Genomic DNA, 26067 nt, shown 5'->3' on the forward strand with positions numbered 1-26067 from the left:
TTATATTAGATCTTTGGGATATAGGGGTAGTGTTGACCCGATTTTATCTATTTTTGGCATTACAGAAACAGAAAGGCGGCTATGGCAAGTTTTCACCCGATCAGGATGACGAGACGAGTTGAATTCCGAGTGACTGTCTGTCTGTCCGCCCGTCCGTCTATGCAAGCGCACACACGGTGGGTGGATATTGCAGACTGGCGGAATCGGACCATTGCCACAAAACGCCATTAATAGAATAGCTATAAAATTTCATAACTAGGCTAAACAATAAGATGCAAGGCTGTTATTTAACCTATGGTTAAACTTTTTTTTAAAAGAGCGTGATCTCGCCCTCTAATACGTTTGATATACATATCTGCTAAACCATTCAACCTATATTAACCGCATATCTTTTTGGCATCCCTACCCACCCTGTAAATTCGGATTATAACCTCGCCCACTCCCCATATAACGGTTTTGTTCAAAGCTACTAAAAGTGCGATAAATCTATTGATAAATACGCCAGAAGCATAAAATTTTACACCCGAGATTGTACATAAGAGTTTTATATGAGCGGTATTTAAATTGAACGATGGGCGTGGCACCGAACATATTTAGGTGAAACTCCATATCTCGTGACCTTCTCGACCGATTTCCTCCATTACCGCGTGAAATTGGGCAAAATCAGGTAAAAACCACGCCTACTTATCTTACCACATAACATAATTTTAAATTCCATCTGATTCTTACACTTTCCAGTATACAAATCAAGAACCAATCAATGTACCCGGATAAAAATCTGCATGAATAATGCATTTGAGGTGTGTCACCTTCAGACCACAAATTGTTCAAATCGGACCTAGGTACCGAATTCTAGAGTACACCAGTTCCTACTGCGAACTTTTTATCGAAAATATCAGTCAGTGAATGAGATATATAGTATAAATAAAAATGAAACAAAAGAGAGCAGAGGTTGAAGCATATCATCCAGTACAGTTCATGAGCCAGAAAACAAGTTCAGCTAAAGAAAATTATCATTCTTATGAACTTGAAGTGCTCGCCATCGTTAACGCATTAAAAGAAATTTAGAATTCAAAATCATAACAGATTGCAACGCATTTGCTATGGCATTAAAGAAAAAACACGTTCCGCCACGGGTAACTAGGTGGGCGATGTTTTTGCAAGAATTTAATTATACTATTGAACATAGGTCAGGCTCTAAAATTGAGATATCTTTATGAAACTTGGTAGACATGTTTCTTGGTCTCTCGTAAGACGGTTGTTATTTGGTATACAGGATCACATTAGAGAAGGGCATCTGCTGTTTAAAATATTTTTTAAATTGTGGGTGGTCCCGCTCCCTAAAAGGTTTAATGTGCATATCTCCTAAACCGCTGAAGCTATAATAACAAAATTCACTGGAAGCACCTCTACCTACAGTGTGAAAATGGGTGAAATCGAGTGACAAGCCCACCTACTCCCCATATAATGGTACTGTTAAAAAACACTAAAAGCACGATAAACCAAGCACTAAACACGCCAGAGACATTAAATTTTATCTCTGGCATGGTATGAGACGACTTTATAGGAACCGCGTTCAAAATTAGTCAGTGAAAACCCATATCTTGGGATCTGCTTAGCCGATTTCAACCAAATTTGGTGCATAACGTTCTTTTCATATTTCTATGTTATAGTGCGAAAATGGGCGAAATCGGATTACAACCACGCCTATTTCCCATATAACACCATTTGCAATTCCATCTGATTTTCTGACTTTCCGCTATGCATATAAAGCAACAATGATTATATCGGGGTAAAACTTTGCGTGAATAATACGTTTAAAGTATGCCACCTTGTGATCAAAAATAGTCTAAATCGTACCAAACTGTTCAAGCCCCTAAGTACTAAATATGTGGACCCCAGTGACTATAGTTGACCTTCTACCGAAAATATCAGTCAATCCACAAAGAAATTTCAAACGAGTATACCATTTGACTTTGCGAGAGAATAAAATGTTCGGTTACATCCGAACTTAGCCCTTCCTTGCTTGTTTTATTTTGTATTTGTAGAATTCCATTGATATATAGACGCTTAAGCTTATCCTCAACAGCTTAAGCTTACATATAGTTGCGTAAACATATGGAAACTGTTATTGTACTTTCTTTCTTTTACCATTAATACATTGTAATGCTTTTGTACGCATTCAAATAAAGTCAGTCGTTAAGATATCTGTAGAACTTTTGATATATCAACCAGAGGAACGGAATTCATTATACTAGGGATCTGAGGTTTAGACTAAGGTCTAGAATAACCCCATTCATATTCAGCGCAAAGTCATTAATATAATTTTATAATTAAAAAAAAAACACTTGTCAACCTAATTTCATTCAAATATCTCACATTTTCACCAACCTAAATGGTTTAAAGTCAGCTAGACTTGTTGCTTTAATTTTGACATTGCTCAGGTATACTTGAGAACCTATTGCCAAGCAATACTCACACACTGACCCGCATATTCGGCATAAGGTTTGTTAGCGAAAATCATTATAGTTAATTTTGCTATAATGCCAACTGGAAGTTTGACAATCTTATATTAGATCTTTGGGATATAGGGGTAGTGTTGACCCGATTTTATCTATTTTTGGCATTACAGAAACAGAAAGGCGGCTATGGCAAGTTTTCACCCGATCAGGATGACGAGACGAGTTGAATTCCGAGTGACTGTCTGTCTGTCCGCCCGTCCGTCTATGCAAGCGCACACACGGTGGGTGGATATTGCAGACTGGCGGAATCGGACCATTGCCACAAAACGCCATTAATAGAATAGTTATAAAATTTCATAACTAGGCTAAACAATAAGATGCAAGGCTGTTATTTAACCTATGGTTAAACTTTTTTTTTTTAAAGAGCGTGATCTCGCACTCTAATACGTTTGATATACATATCTGCTAAACCATTCAACCTATATTAACCGCATATCTTTTTGGCATCCCTACCCACCCTGTAAATTCGGATTATAACCTCGCCCACTCCCCATATAACGGTTTTGTTCAAAGCTACTAAAAGTGCGATAAATCTATTGATAAATACGCCAGAAGCATAAAATTTTACACCCGAGATTGTACATAAGAGTTTTATATGAGCGGTATTTGAATTGAACGATGGGCGTGGCACCGCCCATATTTAGGTGAAACTCCATATCTCGTGACCTTCTCGACCGATTTCCTCCATTACCGCGTGAAATTGGGCAAAATCAGGTAAAAACCACGCCTACTTATCTTACCACATAACATAATTTTAAATTCCATCTGATTCTTACACTTTCCAGTATACAAATCAAGAACCAATCAATGTACCCGGATAAAAATCTGCATGAATAATGCATTTGAGGTGTGTCACCTTCAGACCACAAATTGTTCAAATCGGACCTAGGTACCGAATTCTAGAGTACACCAGTTCCTACTGCGAACTTTTTATCGAAAATATCAGTCAGTGAATGAGATATATAGTATAAATAAAAATGAAACAAAAGAGAGCAGAGGTTGAAGCATATCATCCAGTACAGTTCATGAGCCAGAAAACAAGTTCAGCTAAAGAAAATTATCATTCTTATGAACTTGAAGTGCTCGCCATCGTTAACGCATTAAAAGAAATTTAGAATTCAAAATCATAACAGATTGCAACGCATTTGCTATGGCATTAAAGAAAAAACACGTTCCGCCACGGGTAACTAGGTGGGCGATGTTTTTGCAAGAATTTAATTATACTATTGAACATAGGTCAGGCTCTAAAATAAAGCATGTCGATGCTTTAAATAGGCTATCGTAGGGACATTTCACATAGATCATGTAGGCCCAATGACAACGACCGGGAAACAGTACAAATATATTCTAGTTGTGATCGATGCATTTACGAAATTTGTGTCACTTTACCCAACAAAAGATACATTTACCAAATTGGGTGGCTTTACCCAACAAAAGATACAAGTGCGGAGGTGGCTATAAACGTGCTTTCAAAGCAAGCTGACATTTTCGGCAACCCACGTTGAATTATATCAGATAGGGGATCAGAATTTACATCACAAGCTTTCAAAAGTTATTGCGATTATAATAATATTCGACAATTACTTATTACAACAGGGGTGCCACGAGGAAATGGACAAGTGGAACGAATACACAGGGTAGTAACCCCAATGCTTGCTAAGTTATCTCATCCGAATGCCTCACAGTGGTACAAGTATGTCGAGAAGGTTCAGTAGTTAATAAATAAATATCCCAGTCGAAGTACAAAACAGTCCCCATTTAAGATTTTGACAGGTGGTGATATGCGAGTAAAAATGGACCTTGCATTAAACGATATTTTAGAAAATGAAGTAGTTAGTGATTTAACGATAGGCGGAATAAGTTGCGTAAAGAAGATAAAGGAAACATACAGAAAAGTTAAGAAGAAAATAAGAAGTCATTAAATAAGAAACGTAAAAAGGAAATTAAATATAACTTAATGACTTGGCTGCAATTAGACGAACACAATTTGGAAGCGGGATGAAGTCACGACCCAAATTCTTGGGACCGTACAAGGTTTTAAAAAGATTGAAACACGGTGGATATGAAGTAGAAAGAGTGGGAAATAATGAGGGACCTAAGGTAACATCGACCGCTGCGGACTATATGAAAAGGTGGTAACATTATTCGAGGCGAATAAGTAGTCAGGAATGACCGAGTTGTGGGACGGAGAAATACGACCATGTGGACGAAGGAATGCGACCGTGCGGACTGGACATCTTTGACATACGACAACACTGACTGGATGAAAGGGACGCCACAGACTGGACGAATAGGACACGACGCTAACGGACGAAAACCGACAACATTAGATCAGAAACGTATTTTGAACAGTGAAGAACCTAAAAAATACAGTGGTACAACTAAGTGTAAATTTAATAAAACTGAAAAGTACAAGTAAGTAGAGTAAAGTGGGAGTAAACTGAAGTGTAATTAAAACAATTAAATAAACATTAATAAATACAAATATCTTTAAAATTTTACAAAAGTGAACAAAAAACAAAAAACAATAACCCACCATGAGTCCTGCGTAGCCTTATCAACAAGGCCGAAGGTATTCCATGAATAGCTATTCACTTTTGTCGACCTAGCAACAACACCTAACAACAAAAAAAGAAAACGGTGACAAAAATGAGTCATCGCAGCGTTCAGCAGCAGAAGAAGAACCGGAGCAGCATTAGCAGTAAGAGTATACCACCAAATAAAAAAGGAGCAACTATTCAAATTGGAATTGACCGCTACGTTAACATAAAAGGAAACCAAGTTATCGCCTCAAAAAACCTTTAACCCAGCACTCCCAACGTAAGTAAACCTGAAACACCAAATGGCAACATATTTGCCTTATTGAGTAACGAATCCAACCACTATGCGAACGGTACCTTCCAGCAATACCAAACCGATGCTTTTGTATCCAAATTAAGTGACGTTGAAGGCAAAAACAAGTTCCATATAGTGCCCTTGAAAAAGAGTAACATTGATGAAACCAATATACAACATACACTGATAAAAGTTTTATGGAAATCGTAAAATTTCTGTCCAATAATAATAAAAACTACTACTCACATCAACTGAAGAGCTCGCAGGGCCTAGTTGTTGCCGTTAAAGATATAGAGTCTTCGGTAGACTCTAAAGAAATGAGGGAAGCTCTTAAAGAATGTGGTTATGAGGTTAAAGGTGTAGTAAATATTTTCAATGGAAATAAAGTCTCACAGCCAATGTTCAAGATTAATGATTGATGACGCCAAATTCTAACCAGCTTAAGAAAAATTAAACGCATCCGATATACAATTTAAAATATCTTCTCCACCGTAGAATTTCCGTTGAAGAACCCCATAAAAGAAATGGTTCGGTACAATGCACTAACTGCCAAAAGTATGGGTACACCAAATAATATTGCACCTATGCACCCTATGAAGAGTTTGTGTAGTATGATTTACACCCCACTTCCAAATGTACGCTTAAGAGCATTTAACGAAAATCACACTGCTAATTATTCCGATTGTTCAATAGCGAATTTGATGTTGAAATCGCCAGCCAAGAAATGTGGTAATTTAGTGCAATTAATAATCTAATTGAAACACCTAATTATTGTTGAAGTTAAACGAGTTACTGTTCTAAAAGATGGGGTAGCTATTTACCAAAATAATACTAATATTATGACTCCGAATATTGAAATTTATTTTTTATTAAATTCTATATTTTAATTGAAATTAAAATATTGTATCTTAAATATTATTATTTTTATTTTACCCTGATTCTTCCGCTCTTCAATTGATTTATTCCGCTTGAGATATGCCAAAATACGCCTTTAACTATGCAAACATTTTGCGCATGCTTTGTGATCGTGTTAGGTTTATTTCTGTTACGGAATTTCTTTATTCGGTCGATGCGTTAAAAGCTCGCGATAAAAGCTATGCAATACCTTAAAAATCCTAAGTCGTACGACAATATATACAAATATACACATATACATGTACATTTAGTTACTTAAGATAGAATTAAAATTGTATATAAAGTCAAGATATACAATAATAAAATTAGAATGAATTACTTTCTCACTCAATGAAAATCCTTATTTTTCCCCAGCAGCGGTCAACTCTCACATTATACAAATCTTTTTAAAAAAGGCCATTGTACATTAGTCTCGAGCCGGATCGCTCAGCCAAAAAAATAATAAGAGTGCGTGGAGTCCCTCCGCGCGGACGAAGTGAAATTTCGTGATGGCGAATTAGAAACATGAAAGGATTGAGATCAATATCAACACAATATTTTTGGCAAACACACTTTTTAATTTTTTTTAGACAAACAAATTTTTTCAATTTAATTCTCACTTTCAGCGCGCGCTGTATTCATATTAATACTATTTACAAAATTATTTTGTTACCTAAAATAAGATATTAAATATTTAATTTTTATTTTATTAACTTTTCTGGCGAAAACTGCATTAGTAGTGGTCCCTCCTTTTCTCGTTGGAGGAAAATTATTGTTATTATTGTGGAGCATGAAAATTTGTTTTCCCCGAAATTGTAAATTTAAACACTAACTGTAATAAACAATCCTCGAATCAACAGTAACGTACCTTCACACGGCTCCTGTAGCCTTCTTTTCACTCATTTTAATTATATTATTATCACAAAATAACCACACACTAATATTAACCACCAGAGTTTAAAAGTCCAATATTTTATGGAGTAAAAAAGATAAAGAATTAAGCGACTCTCGCAAACAAACACTGACTCAACATTATATCCCTTATATAATGAATTTCGATCCTTTCATTAACGTTTTTCACATTAAGTTGAGTTTATGTCAGATATAAGTATCTCATTTGAGGATGATTTAAATATAATTTTAGCACTCCCATAGGAAAATATAGTAACAAAACTAAGTAAGTCTATGACCTTCAATATAAGTTAGAATGAAACTAAATTAGATTGTAATCCATTCAATATTTCGTCGCACTATGGATGTTGAATTATTTTGCAACATTAAAAACAAAAACCAATACCTCAACGTATTTCTCCTGCGTTGATCGATGCAAGTTGCATGATGCTACAGAATATAATAGTTCACCTAACGGTTGTATGCATCACCTAAAACTAATCGAGTTAGATATAGGGTTATATATATATAAATGATCAGGATGAAGAAACGAGTTGAGATCCGGGTGACTGTCTGTCAAAATGCTTTTAGCACCTCTACCGACTGTGTGAAAATGGATGAAAAACTACTCAAAGCGCGATAAATCAAGCACTAAACACGCTATAGACATTAAAATTTTTCTCCGAGTGGGTATGAGATGACTTCAGGGTTATAGTTTTTTTTGAGGTTATAGTTATAGTTCAAAATTAGACAGGGAGCGTGGCACCGCCTACTTTTAAGTAAAAACCCATATCTTAGGATCTGCTTAACATTCTTCTCATATTGCTATGTTATAGCCTGAAAATGGGCGAAATCGGATTACAACTACGCCTATTTCCCGTATAACACCATTTTAAATTCGATCTGATTCCTTCACTTTCCACTATGCGAATCGAGCAAAATATATAAAGGAATCTCAAACGAGTATATCGTTTAACTTTGCGAGAGTATAAAATATTCGATTACATCCGAACTTAGCCCTTTCTTTCTTGTTTTATAATACTTTTTTTAATATACATTTTAATTTTTTTTAATAAGTTAAAGCAGAAGTGACATCCATCAAGATAGCAGCTGATGTGCTTCTCTGAAGTGCGGCTACTTTTAGGGAGGTATACAGGCCTTAAACTCGCTGACAGTGAGCTCAAAGCTAGTCAAGTAGTGCATGACCTCACTAGCAGTAGCATAAGCTACTTCCATTGCATTCGGGCACTTGATCTATGGGCTTCGCGCGAGTTCAGCAAGCGTTGGTCATTTATCAGCACATGTGGGGTTGCGAAAGCCTTCTGGCCCAGAGTGAAACATAAAAGGTTCATTGAACTGCTATCTCTTAGCAAGGCTCACATCGCCGCAATAATAGGCGTACAAACTGGACACTGTCCCATTGGCACTCATGCGGTGAGGCTAAATATTTTAGAGAACGCAACTTGTTAAAATTACAATGAGAAAGATGAGGTGGAAACATCTAGACACTTTCTCCTCCACTGTCCAGCCTTTGCCAGGCTGAAGCGTCGAGGTAGCCATACCTTTTATGAACCCGACGAATTGGCTGGAATTTATATTAGCCGCCTCAATAAATTTGTGGCAGGCTCTAGGCGTTTTGTCGATATGCGACAGTCTCTTTGATCGATACCTAGGAGTTCAGGGCATCACAACGGACAAGCGTCTATAGCAGTTCAAGTGGGAGTATTTGCATAACCTAAACTAACGCACTGGAGTTCCTATATTCGATATCTGGAGTCTGGAACAGTTATGGTCCGATTTTGACAATTTTTAGACTTGAGAAAGGCACTATTTTTGCAAAGTTTTATCCAAATATTTTTATTGGTGCTCGATTTGTACTCTGGAGAATATGAAATATGAAATGAAATCATTTGAAATCTAAAATTGCGTTATATGGGAAGTAGGCGTGGTTGTAGTCCGATTTCGCCCATTTTTACACTATAACATATGACATAGAGATATGATAATAATGTTATGTACCAAATTTGGTTAAAATTGGTCGAATAGGTTCGGAGAATGTTATTTCACCTTAAGGTGGGCGGTGCCACGCCCATCGTCGAAATTTGACATCGGCTTCTATAAAACCCATTTGTACCATCCCCGAATGTAAAATTTAGTGTCTCTGACGCTTTTAGTTATTTTTAACAAAATAGAGTGTGCGAAGTTATCATCCGATTCCACCTATTTTCACACTGTCGTAAGAGCTGTCGTAAGGATTGGGGCAGTGCAAATTTGCGTCATATAGCTTGAATGGGATATTTATACGTCAAACCTATTAGAGGGAACCACGGAGTCACCCTCACTTTTGAAAGATTTTAAAACCACAAGTGCTTTTCCATAAGGTGATATTTGGGCGAAATTTAAGTTCTTAATTTACGGCTTAGTCATAGTACTTTATACGTTTGCGATTAATAACGTTTAATGCGTGCGGTTGTGGTCCGATTATGCCCATTTACAATACCGAATTTTTTATGATGGCAAGGAACATGTTTGGTACACATTCATCACAATATTTTAATTTTTGTTCAGACTACAGTTTCATAGTGTCAGTTTTATAGTGTCAAAGAGTGCGGACATGTATTTAATTCGCTCCGTGAATGTTTACACAAAACCGATCAAATAAATAAAAACACAAACAAGTGATACAAAAAACAAATAACAGTTGTTACAAAGTGTAAACTAAAACAAAACATTATTCAAATAATAATAAAAATAAACATACGCATATAATAAGTGGACAAAAAGAAAACAAACAAGCCCATGGAATCCTATTCAGAGCTGTCAAACGAGCAGTGGACTTTGATCTTTTTAAATTGTAAAAGACCCCAATAAAAGTTTTTATATAAAAGATCGTGTAAGCACGGACACAAACCAGTAGAGCTTTTGTTTAGGTAAAGCCTAAAAGCCTGCTATAAAAATTTATGAATACAAATAGTTATGTAAGAAAAGATGGGTGGGATAAATCATATTTTACTATATGACATAAGTCTGAATAATAAAACAGCAACTACATCAAATGAGTACATACTCATCCAGCAAAACCAAGTACTGTTCCAAGAGGATCAACAACGCACCCAAAATGAACAGCAATTGTTTAATCAATGGCAATATGCCTCTAGCCGATGGCAACATGCTGATAGCGAAATTGCTCGTCTTCTTAACTTATAGACATGCAAAAACAAATTGATATGCTCAAGGCAAATCTACCTAAAGGAAGGCCTTTTCTAAGTGCCCCGAGAACCGCAACTCCTGTTGTAAATGGAATCAAATCGTATGAAACCTTATACTGCTTGATGAAAGAACATATAAATGAAAGTTCCTTTCAAATGAAATTAATCAACGACTCAACAGTCAAAATGCATTGTAGAGAGTTAAATGATTATAAAGAAGCAATTAAGCTACTTAAAGAAAATAATTTGGATTTTTATTCATATGGAAATAAACGAAAAAGACCAGTAAGGGTAATGGCTAAAAACCTGCACCACTCATGTAATCCTAGCGTTGTTGGATCATTTTTAGCTGAAAAAGGGTTTAAAATTATCTCTGCTATCAATTAATTGTCATTGAAAGAAAAAAAGGTATTGAATATGTTTATGTTGAAATTTAGCAACGAAGAAAACATAAAAAAAATAATGAAAATAAGTCATATACTTGGGTGTAAAGTGGAAATCCAACCAATGAAAGGAAATAAACTGATCCCCCAATGTAAAAAATGCCAGGCCTTTGGTCACACGCAAAATTATTGCTGCAAAGGGCCAAGATGTGTTAAATATGCAGGCAATCATCTTACAGTAAATTGTGAAAAACCTCACAACCAAAGAGTGAAATGTGTCAATTGTGGAGAGCCACATTCAGCGAATTACAGGGGATGCGTTGTAGCCAAAGAGCTGCAAAAAATCAAAACTAACAAGTAAGGAAGGGCTAAGTTCGGATGTAACCGAACATTTTATACTCTCGCAAAGTCAAATGGTATACTCGTTTGAGATTTCTTTGTGGATTGACTGATATTTTCGGTAGAAGGTCAACTATAGGCACTGGGGTCCACATATTTAGTACTTAGGGGCTTGAACAGTTTTGGTTCGATTTAGAAAATTTTTGGTCACAAGGTGGCATACTTTAAACGTATTATTCACGCAAAGTTTTACGCCGATATAATCATTGTTGCTTGATTTGCATAGTGGAAAGTGAAAGAATCAAGTGGTATTTAAAATGGTGTCATATGGAAAATAGGCGTGGTTGTAATCCGATTTCGCCCATTTTCGCACTATGACATAGAAACATGAAAAGAACGTTATGCACCGAATTTGGTTGAAATCGGTTAAGCAGATCTCAAGATATGGGGTTTCACCTAAAAGTGGGCTGTGCCACGCCCACTGTCTAAAATTCGCGGTTCCTATAAAGTCATCTTATACCATCTCAGAGATAAAATTTAATGTCTCTGGCGTGTTTAGTGCTTGATTTATCGCGCTTTTAGTAGTTTTTAACAGTACCGTTATATGGGGAGTGGGCGGAGTTGCCACCCGATTTCAACTATTTTCACACCGTCAATAGAAGTGCTAAAAACATTTGCTTCCAGTGAATTTTGTTATTATAGCATTAGCGGTTTAGGAGATATGCACATTAAACCTATTAGAGGCGGGACCACGCCCACTTTTTAAAAAAAATTTTAACTGCAGATGCCCCTCCCTAATGTGATCCTGTGTACCAAATAACAGTCTTGTATCTTATTGCGGAGCTTAGTTATGGCAAGTTATTTGTTTTTGATTAATGGCGTTTTGTGGGCGTGGCAGTGGTCCGATTACGCCCATCTGCAATACCAACCGTCTCACGGTACCATGAAACATGTCTACCAAGTTTCATAAAGATATCTCAATTTTTACTCAAGTTAGAGCTTGCACGGACGGACGGACAGACGGACAGACGGACGGACGGACAGACAGTCACCCGGATTTCAACTCGTCTCTTCATCCTGATCATTTATATATATATAACCCTATATCTAACTCGATTAATTTTAGGTGATACAAACAACCGTTAGGTGAACAAAACTATTATACTCTGTAGCAACAGGTTGCGAGAGTATAAAAAGATTGATAAACCCAATTTGAACACAGTAGTATAGGCAATCCTGGACATAAATAAACTAGACGTGTGCCTGATATCAGAAACGCACTTTACTAAATAATCTTTCATTCGATTTAAAGGATATAAAGTCTACCACACTATACATCCAGAAAATGCAGCAAGGGGAGGAAGTGCGGTAATAATCAATCTCAACTATAATGACGAAATGAAATTGGAAGCGGAAGCGGAAGATATACAAGCAACGGCAATAAACATTAAAACAAAGAATGGTAACATTACACTAGTTAGCTTGTACAGCCCCCCGAAACACAATATTAAGTGTGATAGATATGAAGAATTCTTCAAAAACATAGGGAAACTATTCATCATTGGTGGTGATTTTAATGCTAATCACACGCACTGGGGATCGCGGCTCATCACAACTTAAAAAAGAAGGGAGTTATTAAAAGCGGTTCAAAAATATGGATGTGAAAACTTATCAACGGGCAAACCCACATACTGGCCTACCGATCCAAACAATTTTCCTGATCTTATTGATTTCTTTATCCGGCTCGAAGGGCCAATAAATAATTGTTTCGTTGCACACTCACCTTTTTTCCACTTGTTTGCACTATTAAGTCACCAAAAAAAACCAAACGGACACGGTCGGCACGGCTGATATATATAAAAAATACGGGCGGAAAAGATTTACGTCTCGATCGCTCGAATTTCTAACGAAAAAGGTCTGGTCCTCTGTTAGACCCTTTTGAGTGTTGGGTTGTGTAGAGTTGTGGTGTGATGTGGTGTGTATGTGTGGGTGGTCTGAGTGGTGTGATGTCTGTTGTGGATCGTGTTGATGTGGTGTGTTGGCGCGCAGTAACGTGTATGGAGGGGGGAGGCGTAACTCATCTAGCCAAAGATGTTTCAAGCAATTACATGCAAATAGAAGATATTTTCAATTTAAATTCAGATCATTCGCCGATTTTTCTAACTTTAAGTGAAAACATTATAATAAAGCCAGCTAACCCATATCTTTAGAATTTTACTTGATCAAAGAATTGAATTAGCGGTTCCATTACAATCTGAAGAACAGTTAGATCTGGATGTAGAAAAACTGACCAATGATATCCAGTAATCAGCGTGGCAAAATACATCTGAAGTTTGTTTAAAACCAAAAGGTAACAATTATCCTAAAGAAATACTCGAACTAAAAATAAAAGCGAGGACAAAATGGCAACAATCCAGAGCCCCACTATAACTTAACGTCTCAATTGAGAATCGAAATTAAACAATTTAAGAACGATACCATGAGTGCGTTTCTATGTGAACTTACAAATGAGTCAAGTACTGAATATTCACTTTGGAAGTCTACCAAAAGACTGAAGAGGCCAATTATTCAAACCCCTCCAATTAAAAACATTGATGGTAGCTCGTCTCGAAATAACTATCATAAAGCATGACCTAACACGATGGATGACACTACACTGTTACCAAATCATTGCACAAATATGGAAATACCACGGGTCACTATAGCTGAAATCAAAAAAGAAATTAAAAATACTATGAACCCTAAAAAAGCTCCTGGTTTCGACCTGATCACCGGCCAGATACTTAGAGAACTACCAAGGAAAGCATTAATTAAAATAACCAATCTGATTAATGCATCATTCAGACTACAATATGTACCGTTATTATGGAAAGTGGCTAAAGTTATTATGATACCCAAACCTGGAAAGGAACCCCATGAAACCACATCATACCGACCAATTTCTCTGCTACCGGTTATGTCCAATTGTTTGAAAAAATTTTATTGAAAAGATTAAAACCAATAATTGATGAGAAAAATCTTATTCCAAATCATCAATTTGGTTTTCGGAATCAACACTCTACGATTGATCAGGTTCATCGAATAACTGATACAATCGAAAAAACATTAGGAGAAAAAAAGTGTGCTCAGCAATATTCCTTGATGTAGCACAAGCTTTCGATAAAGTTTGGCATGCAGGATTGAACTATAAACTTAAAATGTTTCTTCCAACACAATTCTCTGAAATCATATACCAGAACGCTATTTCAGAATCAAACAAGTGGACGCTTTTTCTGCTCTAAAAAAATTTCAAGCGGGAGTTCCGCAAGGTAGTGTATTGGGACCAGCTCTTTATCTCTTATATACTAGTAACCTACCAACATTTAACGAAAATATTGTTGCTACATTTGCTGATGATACTGCAATTTTAGCCGTTTGCGACAATAATATTGAGTCAACAGAAAAATTACAATAGAAAGAGCCGTTGCAGAAGTACAACACATGTCAAAAAAAAACAACAAGAATTAAAAATTAGGTACAGAAAAATGTACTGGCTATTAGGCAGATTTCGGCCTTGTCAATATACAACAAGCTACTCTTGTATCAACAAGTCCTTAAACCGATCTGGACTTATGGTATTCAATCCTGGGGCTGTACCAGTCAAAGCAACAGATTAATTATCCAAAGATTTCAAAACAAAGTAATTCGTAGTATTGTTAATGCACCCTGGTACATTCGTAATGACAACTTGCATATGGATCTGATTGTAAAAACTGTTGACACCGTCATCAAAAAGTATGCTCAAACTCATGAACAACGACTTCAACAACATATCAACATTGAGGCTTTCCAGCTCCTTAATAATGATGGCTTTACCAGAAGATTAAAGCGAGTAAAACCTTTCGAACTTGTGTAAAAAAAAAAAACAAAAAAAAAAAAATAATGAACTATAAAATAAAATAATCATTGTTCAGGTCTCACTAATATAGTGACTATAATACATACATATGTATAAATTTACACATCTGAAATGAATATTATATGATAAGCATTTTGCAATTTTAAAACTGTATAAATTTAAGTCAGAAACAAATAGTTTTAATTTACTAGATTGCTATAAAATAAATTCCCAAAAGGGGTGTTTAAAAAAAAAAAAAACTAGTTTACACAGACAGACAGATATTTATATATAACCCTATATCTACTTCGATTCGCTTTAGGTAATACATACAAGGTGGAATTCAAAAGTTTCAGGACTTTTATTAAAAATCGAATAATATTTGTTTTTTTTTGAAAAATTTATTGGTCGCCTTCAAAATAGTCTCCTTCCGCCTGAATACAACGTTTTGCACGTTCAAGAAGGTTATCGAATGACTTTTTTAGGTCATTGAGGATGGCGGTCGTCGCCTTTTGGATGGCATCAACGTCAGCATAGCGGTTTCCTTTCATGGCCAAATGTAGTTTTCCGAACAAATAAAAATCGCAGGGTGCCATATCAGGCGAATAGGGTGAATGGTTGATGATATGAATGCGATTTTTGGTCAAAAAATCTGTCGTGAGTGTCGAACGGTGAGATGGTGCATTATCATGCAATAATCGCCAGCTTCCTTCTTCACGATATTCCGGCCGAATGCGATGAAAACGTGCTAACAACCGCTTCAAAACACCAATATAAAACACCGCGTTAACTGTTTGGCCAGTTGGGATGAATTCTTTAATGAATTCACGCACAATTTCCGTGTTTTTTTCGTTCACAACATCTTTTGGCCGGCCCGAACATTCGTCGTCTTCCAAGTCCTCCCGTCCCTGTTGAAAACGTTTAAAACACTCGTGAATACGGGATAGACAATCATCGCCATAAACTTGTTTCATCATTTGATGAGTTTTTGTAAAAGTTTTACCAAGTTTAAAACAAAACTTAATGTGGGCTCTTTGTTCGATGCTCATTTTCCGACCGACACTACAAATGTAATGTCACATGTAGCGCGATATCTCAGCTGTTATATAAATTTTATACGACAACACTGAAGAATACACAATTGAAGGATTACAATTTCATACAGATGGCGCCACTAGAAGCTGCGTTGTTTAAAAAGTCCTGGAACTTTTGAATTGTATCGCGAATTTTGTATTTTTTTGAAACTTTTTGAACAAACCTCGTACAATTTTGATCGGTCAGTTTATATGGCAGCTATAGTAGTTCGATCTATACAATTTTTTCGGAGATTGTACCGTTGTTTTAGACAGGAATCCACGACAAATTTCGTACTTATACCTTGTTAAATAAAAAAATTCCATACACAAACTTGATTTTGTAGTTCAGTTTGTATGGCAGATATAATATATACGATCGTGGACCAACAAAATTTCAGTCCATGGCTAATGGCTAAATCGACTCAGCTCGTCATGCTGAATACTTCTACATAAGTTTACTTATTTTATAGGGTCTCCGACGTTTCCTTCCGGGAGTTACAAATATCCTGGCAAACTGAAAATATCCTATTTGGGGTATAAAAGGATACTCGCCAACACGTTTAAAACGACATGACCATAATAATTAGTGATGAAAATAATTACACTATTTTTAAGATTTGCTATCGGTGTATGGTTGAATGAAAGCCAAGTGAAAAGTGTGAAACTAACAATTAAACGCGGTGGAGGAACCGTCATGGTGTGAGGTGCATGCTATTTTTTATTCTCCAAGACAATTTGCGTTCCAGTGCGGAAAAAATGGGCATGGAAAGAAATGTTTTTTCGTTTCCAACATGACAATGACCCTAAACATACAGCCTATGACGTAAAAATACGGATTCTCTTTAATATGGAAATTTCCCAACACCTTCTCAAAGTATCAACATGAACCCAATTAAAACCCAAAGTTAGCTCAAAATGGTTGGTTGCCTTTAATCTAGACGAAGGAGGATAATGTAAACGTTTTCGTCGAATTATAGGTATGAGAATGTTGGTTTTATGGCCGTAACCTTGTGTTCTAAATAAACATTGATTTTGAGTAATGAATATTGAAATTTTTAGATTTGGTAAGAGCACAATTTTGAATTATGAATAAGTAACATCTTTTGTTTTTTTGTAAATTAACTAAAAGCCAAATAAATAAATGAAACCAAATAAATTCAAATTTGTCCAAAAACAACAAAGTATATTCCAGTATTAAGTAGAATTACGCAATTAGTGTTGTGCCTTTCTGATCATGGCGTGATAGTTGTATTTTAATATTTAGCTGAAAGTCTGTTAGCATATTTGATCAAATTGATACAAAATCTGTCGATGGCAACCTAGCGACTTAATTACCAAGGCAAGCGCGAATCGATAGTAGGTGAAAACTAAATTACTATTTTTTAATGATGCTACATTATCATTACATCCTGCATTTGCATTTAAAAAACTTGTTTGGACTTTAAGAATAATTCAATTTAAAAGAAATTTGAATTTTCAAAAACTTTAAATAAATAGCAACTATAATGCCTGATGCCATTTCTAGCAAATCACATATTTAAATAAGTCAAATCCATTAAAAAAAAGTGGTAAATGCACAGATATCAAAATCGAATTTTACACATTTTTTAAACAATATCACGTTTCAAAAGTGTTAAAAGTATAAATTGTGCAAAAATCGCGTTAAAAAATTCGAAACGAATTGTGCATAAAAATGTGGACAAACTTTATGCGTGTGATATCAATAAGTATTTGTTATGAAAAAAATATTTATATTTAAAACTTTGCTTAATTATTTATTTTGTTTCATATTTACATATACACACATACTGTCAGCGTCAAAAGAAAGTGTACACATTTTTCTCATACATTTCACCCATTATTTCAGTATAAAAAAATTTAAAAATTTTTAAATCAATTATTATTTATAAATGATTAAATAATGTCAAACAAACTGTAATAGGCCTCGCTTATTTATTTTACTCCAAAAAGTATTCCGCTATCCATAGTTTTTTCTTTGTAACTGCTTCTTTCTAATGTTATTTAGTATCCTTGTGTAGATAGAATTTGATTTGCGTTTGGAAATTTGCCGGCAACACATCAATTTGACAATGGGTAAGTAAACTTCATTGGATTTGAAAAAATTAGTGATAAATTTTGAGCTATAACACAGTGAAAAAAATCATTGCTAAGCAAAAAAAAGTTTGGTGAATTAGAAGATCGACCACGTTCGGGTAGGCCAAAGCGGCTCAGTGATACAGAAATCTCTACACAGAACCAAAAGCGACGATTGCAATTTGCGGAAAAATATAAAACTAAGGACAAATCGTTCTGGAATAACGTAATTTTTTCTGACGAAAGCAAGTTCGAAGTTTTTGGGAAGAAAAAAAGTACTTAAGTTTGGAAAAACAAAAATCCGGAGTTTGATCAGAAAAACATCACATCCACTGTAAAACATGGTGGGGGTCGGTGATGGTTTGGGGGTGCATGGCGGCAAGTGGAGTGGAAAGGCTGGTGTTTATTGATTGCACAATGAACAAAACAGACTAATCAATCCTGCATCTTCCAACAGGATAACGATCCTAAGCATACGGCAAGAATAGTAAAGCAATAATTGCTTTACCTAAACCCCATTGAGCATCTTTGGGATCATTTTAACTGGAAAATAAGGAAAAGGAGTATAACCAGTAAAAATTTTCTGAAGGATATTTTACAAGTGGTCCGAAATTTCTCCGGAAGTAGTGTCCAACTTAGTAGAAACAGTTATCTATGCAAGTGGAAGACACACAAAGTATGAACTTTGGAATTTTTTAATTTTTCTTAAACTGTACACTTTGTTTTGACGCATGTAATACTGAGTTTATTTGGTTTTGTTTGTGTTGTTTTTGCTGTTTTTTTAAGAACAATATTTAAGCATTTATAAATGATAATTGAGTGAGGATTTAAAAATGCTTTGGGTTATCTTTAATGACGCGGTCTTCACGACCATCCTTACCAACAGAAATTTAAATATCGTCTTCGATCTATCGAGATACATATATCAGATAATTGTATGAACCAAAACGCAAAAATAACAAAAATCAGTCGCATTTTTTGCTTTTTAAATTCGTCCCCCTGGGAGTATGAGCATATTGGTTCAATGTCGTCTGATATAAAAATCTATATTTGAGATCTATTTTAAATACATTCGAGATCTAAAAAACAAAAGTTTAATTTTGTTACTGCATTCTAGGTTATAAGCTTCACCCAAATGTTTTTGATATTAAAATGGTTTACCCATTTATATTTTTAAATATTTTTTTACTTCGAGACTTCATCTCCATTAGTATTATTTCAATTGGTTTCACCAACCCGCCCTCGCTTACGTGATCAACCCACGTAACTGTGTCCTTCTAAATCGGTTAAAGCCGCTTCGTTGTGACTCAAAAGATAAAAACGAAGACGATATTTAAATGTCTGTTGGTCAGGATGGTCATATAAACTGCGTTTTTTTTTATGTTTCCAAAAAAGTGTTAAAAAATGCTTTGACTTAGATGATGTTTTTTTTAAAGTTGACAGTCTTCATATCACTCACATGAATTTTGTGCACAATTTCCTACTGCAAATTTCATTGTCGTTTTGAATTTTTGACCACGAGTTTTGCACAATTTATAATCCTAACAATCTTGAAATACAATTAATATTAATTAAAAATGTGTAAAAATCGATTTTGATACACGTGCTGAGAATTTATAAATTTATTAACAAATTTGACTTATTTAAATATTCATTAGTTGGAAATGACATCAGGCAATAAGAGTTGCATATATATACATTTTTTATGAAAAATACAAAATTTATTTCAAATTGAAATATTTTTGAAGTCTAAAAAAGTTTTTAAATGCAAAACATCTTCCATTTCTTAACATCTTTGATAGAGAAATCCTTACCAATTACCAACAAGAAGATGACCATTCAACAACTTTTATAATTAATATTTTGAGCTTATTTAAGAATAAAATAACACTCACATATTCGAGAGGCTATGGCATATGATTTCAAAGTTGTCGTATGGTTGAATGAAAGCCAAGTGAAAAGTGTGAAACTAACAATTAAACGCGGTGGAGGAACCGTCATGGTGTGAGGTGCATGCTATTTTTTATTCTCCAAGACAATTTGCGTTCCAGTGCGGAAAAAATGGGCATGGAAAGAAATGTTTTTTCGTTTCCAACATGACAATGACCCTAAACATACAGCCTATGACGTAAAAATACGGATTCTCTTTAATATGGAAATTTCCCAACACCTTCTCAAAGTATCAACATGAACCCAATTAAAACCCAAAGTTAGCTCAAAATGGTTGGTTGCCTTTAATCTAGGCGAAGGAGGATAATGTAACCTTGTGTTCTAAATAAACATTGATTTTGAGTAATGAATATTGAAATTTTTAGATTTGGTAAGAGCACAATTTTGAATTATGAATAAGTAACATCTTTTGTTTTTTTGTAAATTAACTAAAAGCCAAATAAATAAATGAAACCAAATAAATTCAAATTTGTCCAAAAACAACAAAGTATATTCCAGTATTAAGTAGAATTACGCAATTAGTGTTGTGCCTTTCTGATCATGGCGTGATAGTTGTATTTTAATATTTAGCTGAAAGTCTGTTAGCATATTTGATCAAATTGATACAAAATCTGTCGATGGCAACCTAGCGACTTAATTACCAAGGCAAGCGCGAATCGATAGTAGGTGAAAACTAAATTACTATTTTTTAATGATGCTACATTATCATTACATCCTGCATTTGCATTTAAAAAACTTGTTTGGACTTTAAGAATAATTCAATTTAAAAGAAATTTGAATTTTCAAAAACTTTAAATAAATAGCAACTATAATGCCTGATGCCATTTCTAGCAAATCACATATTTAAATAAGTCAAATCCATTAAAAAAAAGTGGTAAATGCACAGAGATCGCGCATTGTTTAAAAAAACGTATATCAAAATCGAATTTTACACATTTTTTAAACAATATCACGTTTCAAAAGTGTTAAAAGTATAAATTGTGCAAAAATCGCGTTAAAAAATTCGAAACGAATTGTGCATAAAAATGTGGACAAACTTTATGCGTGTGATATCAATAAGTATTTGTTATGAAAAAAATATTTATATTTAAAACTTTGCTTAATTATTTATTTTGTTTCATATTTACATATACACACATACTGTCAGCGTCAAAAGAAAGTGTACACATTTTTCTCATACATTTCACCCATTATTTCAGTATAAAAAAATTTAAAAATTTTTAAATCAATTATTATTTATAAATGATTAAATAATGTCAAACAAACTGTAATAGGCCTCGCTTATTTATTTTACTCCAAAAAGTATTCCGCTATCCATAGTTTTTTCTTTGTAACTGCTTCATTCTAATGTTATTTAGTATCCTTGTGTAGATAGAATTTGATTTGCGTTTGGAAATTTGCCGGCAACACATCAATTTGACAATGGGTAAGTAAACTTCATTGGATTTGAAAAAATTAGTGATAAATTTTGAGCTATAACACAGTGAAAAAAATCATTGCTAAGCAAAAAAAAGTTTGGTGAATTAGAAGATCGACCACGTTCGGGTAGGCCAAAGCGGCTCAGTGATACAGAAATCTCTACACAGAACCAAAAGCGACGATTGCAATTTGCGGAAAAATATAAAACTAAGGACAAATCGTTCTGGAATAACGTAATTTTTTCTGACGAAAGCAAGTTCGAAGTTTTTGGGAAGAAAAAAAGTACTTAAGTTTGGAAAAACAAAAATCCGGAGTTTGATCAGAAAAACATCACATCCACTGTAAAACATGGTGGGGGTCGGTGATGGTTTGGGGGTGCATGGCGGCAAGTGGAGTGGAAAGGCTGGTGTTTATTGATTGCACAATGAACAAAACAGACTAATCAATCCTGCATCTTCCAACAGGATAACGATTCTAAGCATACGGCAAGAATAGTAAAGCAATAATTGCTTTACCTAAACCCCATTGAGCATCTTTGGGATCATTTTAACTGGAAAATAAGGAAAAGGAGTATAACCAGTAAAAATTTTCTGAAGGATATTTTACAAGTGGTCCGAAATTTCTCCGGAAGTAGTGTCCAACTTAGTAGAAACAGTTATCTATGCAAGTGGAAGACACACAAAGTATGAACTTTGGAATTTTTTAATTTTTCTTAAACTGTACACTTTGTTTTGACGCATGTAATACTGAGTTTATTTGGTTTTGTTTGTGTTGTTTTTGCTGTTTTTTTAAGAACAATATTTAAGCATTTATAAATGATAATTGAGTGAGGATTTAAAAATGCTTTGGGTTATCTTTAATGACGCGGTCTTCACGACCATCCTTACCAACAGAAATTTAAATATCGTCTTCGATCTATCGAGATACATATATCAGATAATTGTATGAACCAAAACGCAAAAATAACAAAAATCAGTCGCATTTTTTGCTTTTTAAATTCGTCCCCCTGGGAGTATGAGCATATTGGTTCAATGTCGTCTGATATAAAAATCTATATTTGAGATCTATTTTAAATACATTCGAGATCTAAAAAACAAAAGTTTAATTTTGTTACTGCATTCTAGGTTATAAGCTTCACCCAAATGTTTTTGATATTAAAATGGTTTACCCATTTATATTTTTAAATATTTTTTTACTTCGAGACTTCATCTCCATTAGTATTATTTCAATTGGTTTCACCAACCCGCCCTCGCTTACGTGATCAACCCACGTAACTGTGTCCTTCTAAATCGGTTAAAGCCGCTTCGTTGTGACTCAAAAGATAAAAACGAAGACGATATTTAAATGTCTGTTGGTCAGGATGGTCATATAAACTGCGTTTTTTTTTATGTTTCCAAAAAAGTGTTAAAAAATGCTTTGACTTAGATGATGTTTTTTTTAAAGTTGACAGTCTTCATATCACTCACATGAATTTTGTGCACAATTTCCTACTGCAAATTTCATTGTCGTTTTGAATTTTTGACCACGAGTTTTGTACAATTTATAATCCTAACAATCTTGAAATACAATTAATATTAATTAAAAATGTGTAAAAATCGATTTTGATACACGTGCTGAGAATTTATAAATTTATTAACAAATTTGACTTATTTAAATATTCATTAGTTGGAAATGACATCAGGCAATAAGAGTTGCATATATATACATTTTTTATGAAAAATACAAAATTTATTTCAAATTGAAATATTTTTGAAGTCTAAAAAAGTTTTTAAATGCAAAACATCTTCCATTTCTTAACATCTTTGATAGAGAACAACTTTTATAATTAATATTTTGAGCTTATTTAAGAATAAAATAACACTCACATATTCGAGAGGCTATGGCATATGATTTCAAAGTTGTCGTAACCTTGTATTCTATGAACGTTGCAAGGTAACAACAACCTTGACGTCATTACACAAATATCATTATACTTCCAGTGGGACAAATTTGAATAAAATATCATTAATTATGTTACTGTTCTTTTTCAAATTATCTGCTATTTCCTTATTGAGAAATCTAATACGCTAATCAAGCACCAAGTAATATAACAGGATAAAACTTTGCATGAATAGTGCCTTTTTGGTATGCCACATTATGACCAAAAGTTCTCCAAATCGAACCAAAACTGTTCAAGCCCCTAGGTACCGATTATATGAACCCGATTGCCTGTAGTTGACTTGTTACCGAATATATCGGTCAATGTGTGAGATATATAACAAAACTTCCCTTAGCCCCCATATAAATAATATAAAGATTTTCGAACTTCCGCGTGACTTTATACCACGAATATCCACCAATATGTGAGTTATCTCAATGAAAATGAGAGAGCTTGTTTTGCTCATAACAGTGTATCTTTTTGCTTAGCCCCCATATAAATAATATTAGAATTTTCGAACATCCGGCTGATTGGTGATGGTATGTGAGGTACCTTAATGAAAGATTTTTGTTTTATGCCGGTCAGTATTATTTATATATAAAATTGCTTCAAAATATGTTCTCGAGTATACCTAAACAATGCCAAAATTAATGCAATCTTTATCTCCCTCTATCCTCAATGTATCCCATAAAATGACTTCCGTCTTTCCACCTGTCTTTTAAACGTTTAGGTTGGCCAAAATGTGAGATATTTTAGTGAACCTAAATGGAAATTTTTCTTAAAAATTATGTGGTTTAGCGCTGAATTAGAATGGAATTGGTTTATACCTTGGTCTAAACCTCATATCCCTAATATAATGAATTCCGATCCACTGGTTGACATTTTCCACATCAACTCAATATATTAAATTTAGCCTCTCAAATGAGTTGATATCACATACACATATCTCATTTGAAGATGTTTTTAATATAATTTTATATGACGTGAACTAAAATATAATAGCCAAATTAAGCCTAAGTTAATAGCGTTCAATATAAGTCAAGAATATACAAAATTTGATTCTAATTTATTCACGATTTCATCGAATAATGAATGTTTAACTTCGTCGCAACATTTTCAATATAAAGTTTTGCCAGCATCTAAAGAAATTTCCCGGGCTTTGATTCTTGCAAGTTGCAAGAGTATAAGATATTCGGTTACACCCGAACTTAGCCCTCCCTTGCTTGTTTTGCCAGCCCGCCCTCGTATATGTTTAATCCATGTATAAGGCCCGCAAAAATGGACGGAGTGCAATTACCCAATGTACACTACATCGTCGTTTCGGATTTTTAAACGCGAATTTTTAAAAATTTAAGCTTTTTCCATTCGTTGGAAATGACAACAGGCAATTAGGCAAGAAAACATTTTTTTTCCTTTTATTGAATAAATGAGAAGTTACTTTTGTTTAAAATGTTTTTATTATCTTACAATACATTTAGGTCATTCAGGAATTTTTATCATTGAAACTATAGGTTTAGGGTAACTGAAATAAGAAACATAAGTTTGAGACTGGATATCCTCTGAATATCTGGAAAATACCGCATCAATGGTGGTCCCATATTTTGTTGTGGATTCTTGTGGATCATTATTCATTTTCAAATTAAATTTCTCCGAAAGAAAAACCAAGCACAATTTGGTATGCCACGAAGAAATGCGAGATTTGTTTCTAAACAATTATTTATTTGTTCTCCAGATTGAATGGTCTCTTTCGTAATTGAAGTACCTTGTCAAACATGCTTAAACGCAACGTTGACACATCTACTAACTCGCAACGTCATGATTTAAGCAGCGATGTATAAAAGGTGTTGAGTGTCAGTAGCACGCCTATCGGTTCGCCGAAGTTCACTGGTAGCTTGCATGAATAAAGTAACAATAACACCATCTCTGTATGTTCGAAACTGACCGCCGTAGATTGTCGGAAAAGATAGTTCTTCCGCATGTTCATCCATTAAAATACTGACTGGGCTGTTATATTCACCGGGTGCTAGACTCCAAAAATAATCATCATTCCACATAAGAGTTTCTTTCTGCGCAACTAAATTGTCTTCAATTGGCACATGTTCACTTATTTCATCCATATTCAATTGCGTAGTACGTTCATTGCCAGTAAAAAGATTCATCGATTTTAATGTCATGATAAATATAAAGAGGCGTAGAAAACGTAAAAATACGGATTCTCTTTAATATGGAAATTTCCCAACACCTTCTCAAAGTATCAACATGAACCCAATTAAAACCCAAAGTTAGCTCAAAATGGTTGGTTGCCTTTAATCTAGGCGAAGGAGGATAATGTAAACGTTTTCGTCGAATTATAGGTATGAGAATGTTGGTTTTATGGCCGTAACCTTGTGTTCTAAATAAACATTGATTTTGAGTAATGAATATTGAAATTTTTAGATTTGGTAAGAGCACAATTTTGAATTATGAATAAGTAACATCTTTTGTTTTTTTGTAAATTAACTAAAAGCCAAATAAATAAATGAAACCAAATAAATTCAAATTTGTCCAAAAACAACAAAGTATATTCCAGTATTAAGTAGAATTACGCAATTAGTGTTGTGCCTTTCTGATCATGGCGTGATAGTTGTATTTTAATATTTAGCTGAAAGTCTGTTAGCATA

General features: G+C 34.4%; 1 protein-coding gene and 1 pseudogene across 6 annotated transcripts in view; both read right to left on the bottom strand.

The window, feature by feature from the left end:
- Window positions 1–26067, bottom strand: part of LOC138856034 (uncharacterized) — a 169102-nt pseudogene that overhangs the window by 116014 nt on the left and 27021 nt on the right.
- PolrMT (mitochondrial RNA polymerase) overlaps window positions 1–26067 on the bottom strand; it is a 116944-nt gene that overhangs the window by 67761 nt on the left and 23116 nt on the right. The window contains exon 1 of one of the 6 annotated variants that reach the window (XM_070106459.1): window positions 19580–19706. The exons of the other annotated variants lie outside the window; for them this stretch is intronic. Within the exon in view, the coding sequence (XP_069962560.1) occupies window positions 19580–19616 (37 nt within the window). The 5' untranslated portion in view covers window positions 19617–19706. Of the gene's footprint in view, window positions 1–19579; window positions 19707–26067 lie in introns of those variants that run through there. 6 annotated transcript variants of the gene reach the window in all.

The sequence above is a fragment of the Bactrocera oleae genome, chromosome 3, assembly GCF_042242935.1.
Source record: "Bactrocera oleae isolate idBacOlea1 chromosome 3, idBacOlea1, whole genome shotgun sequence".
NCBI classification, from domain to species: Eukaryota; Metazoa; Arthropoda; class Insecta; order Diptera; family Tephritidae; genus Bactrocera; species Bactrocera oleae.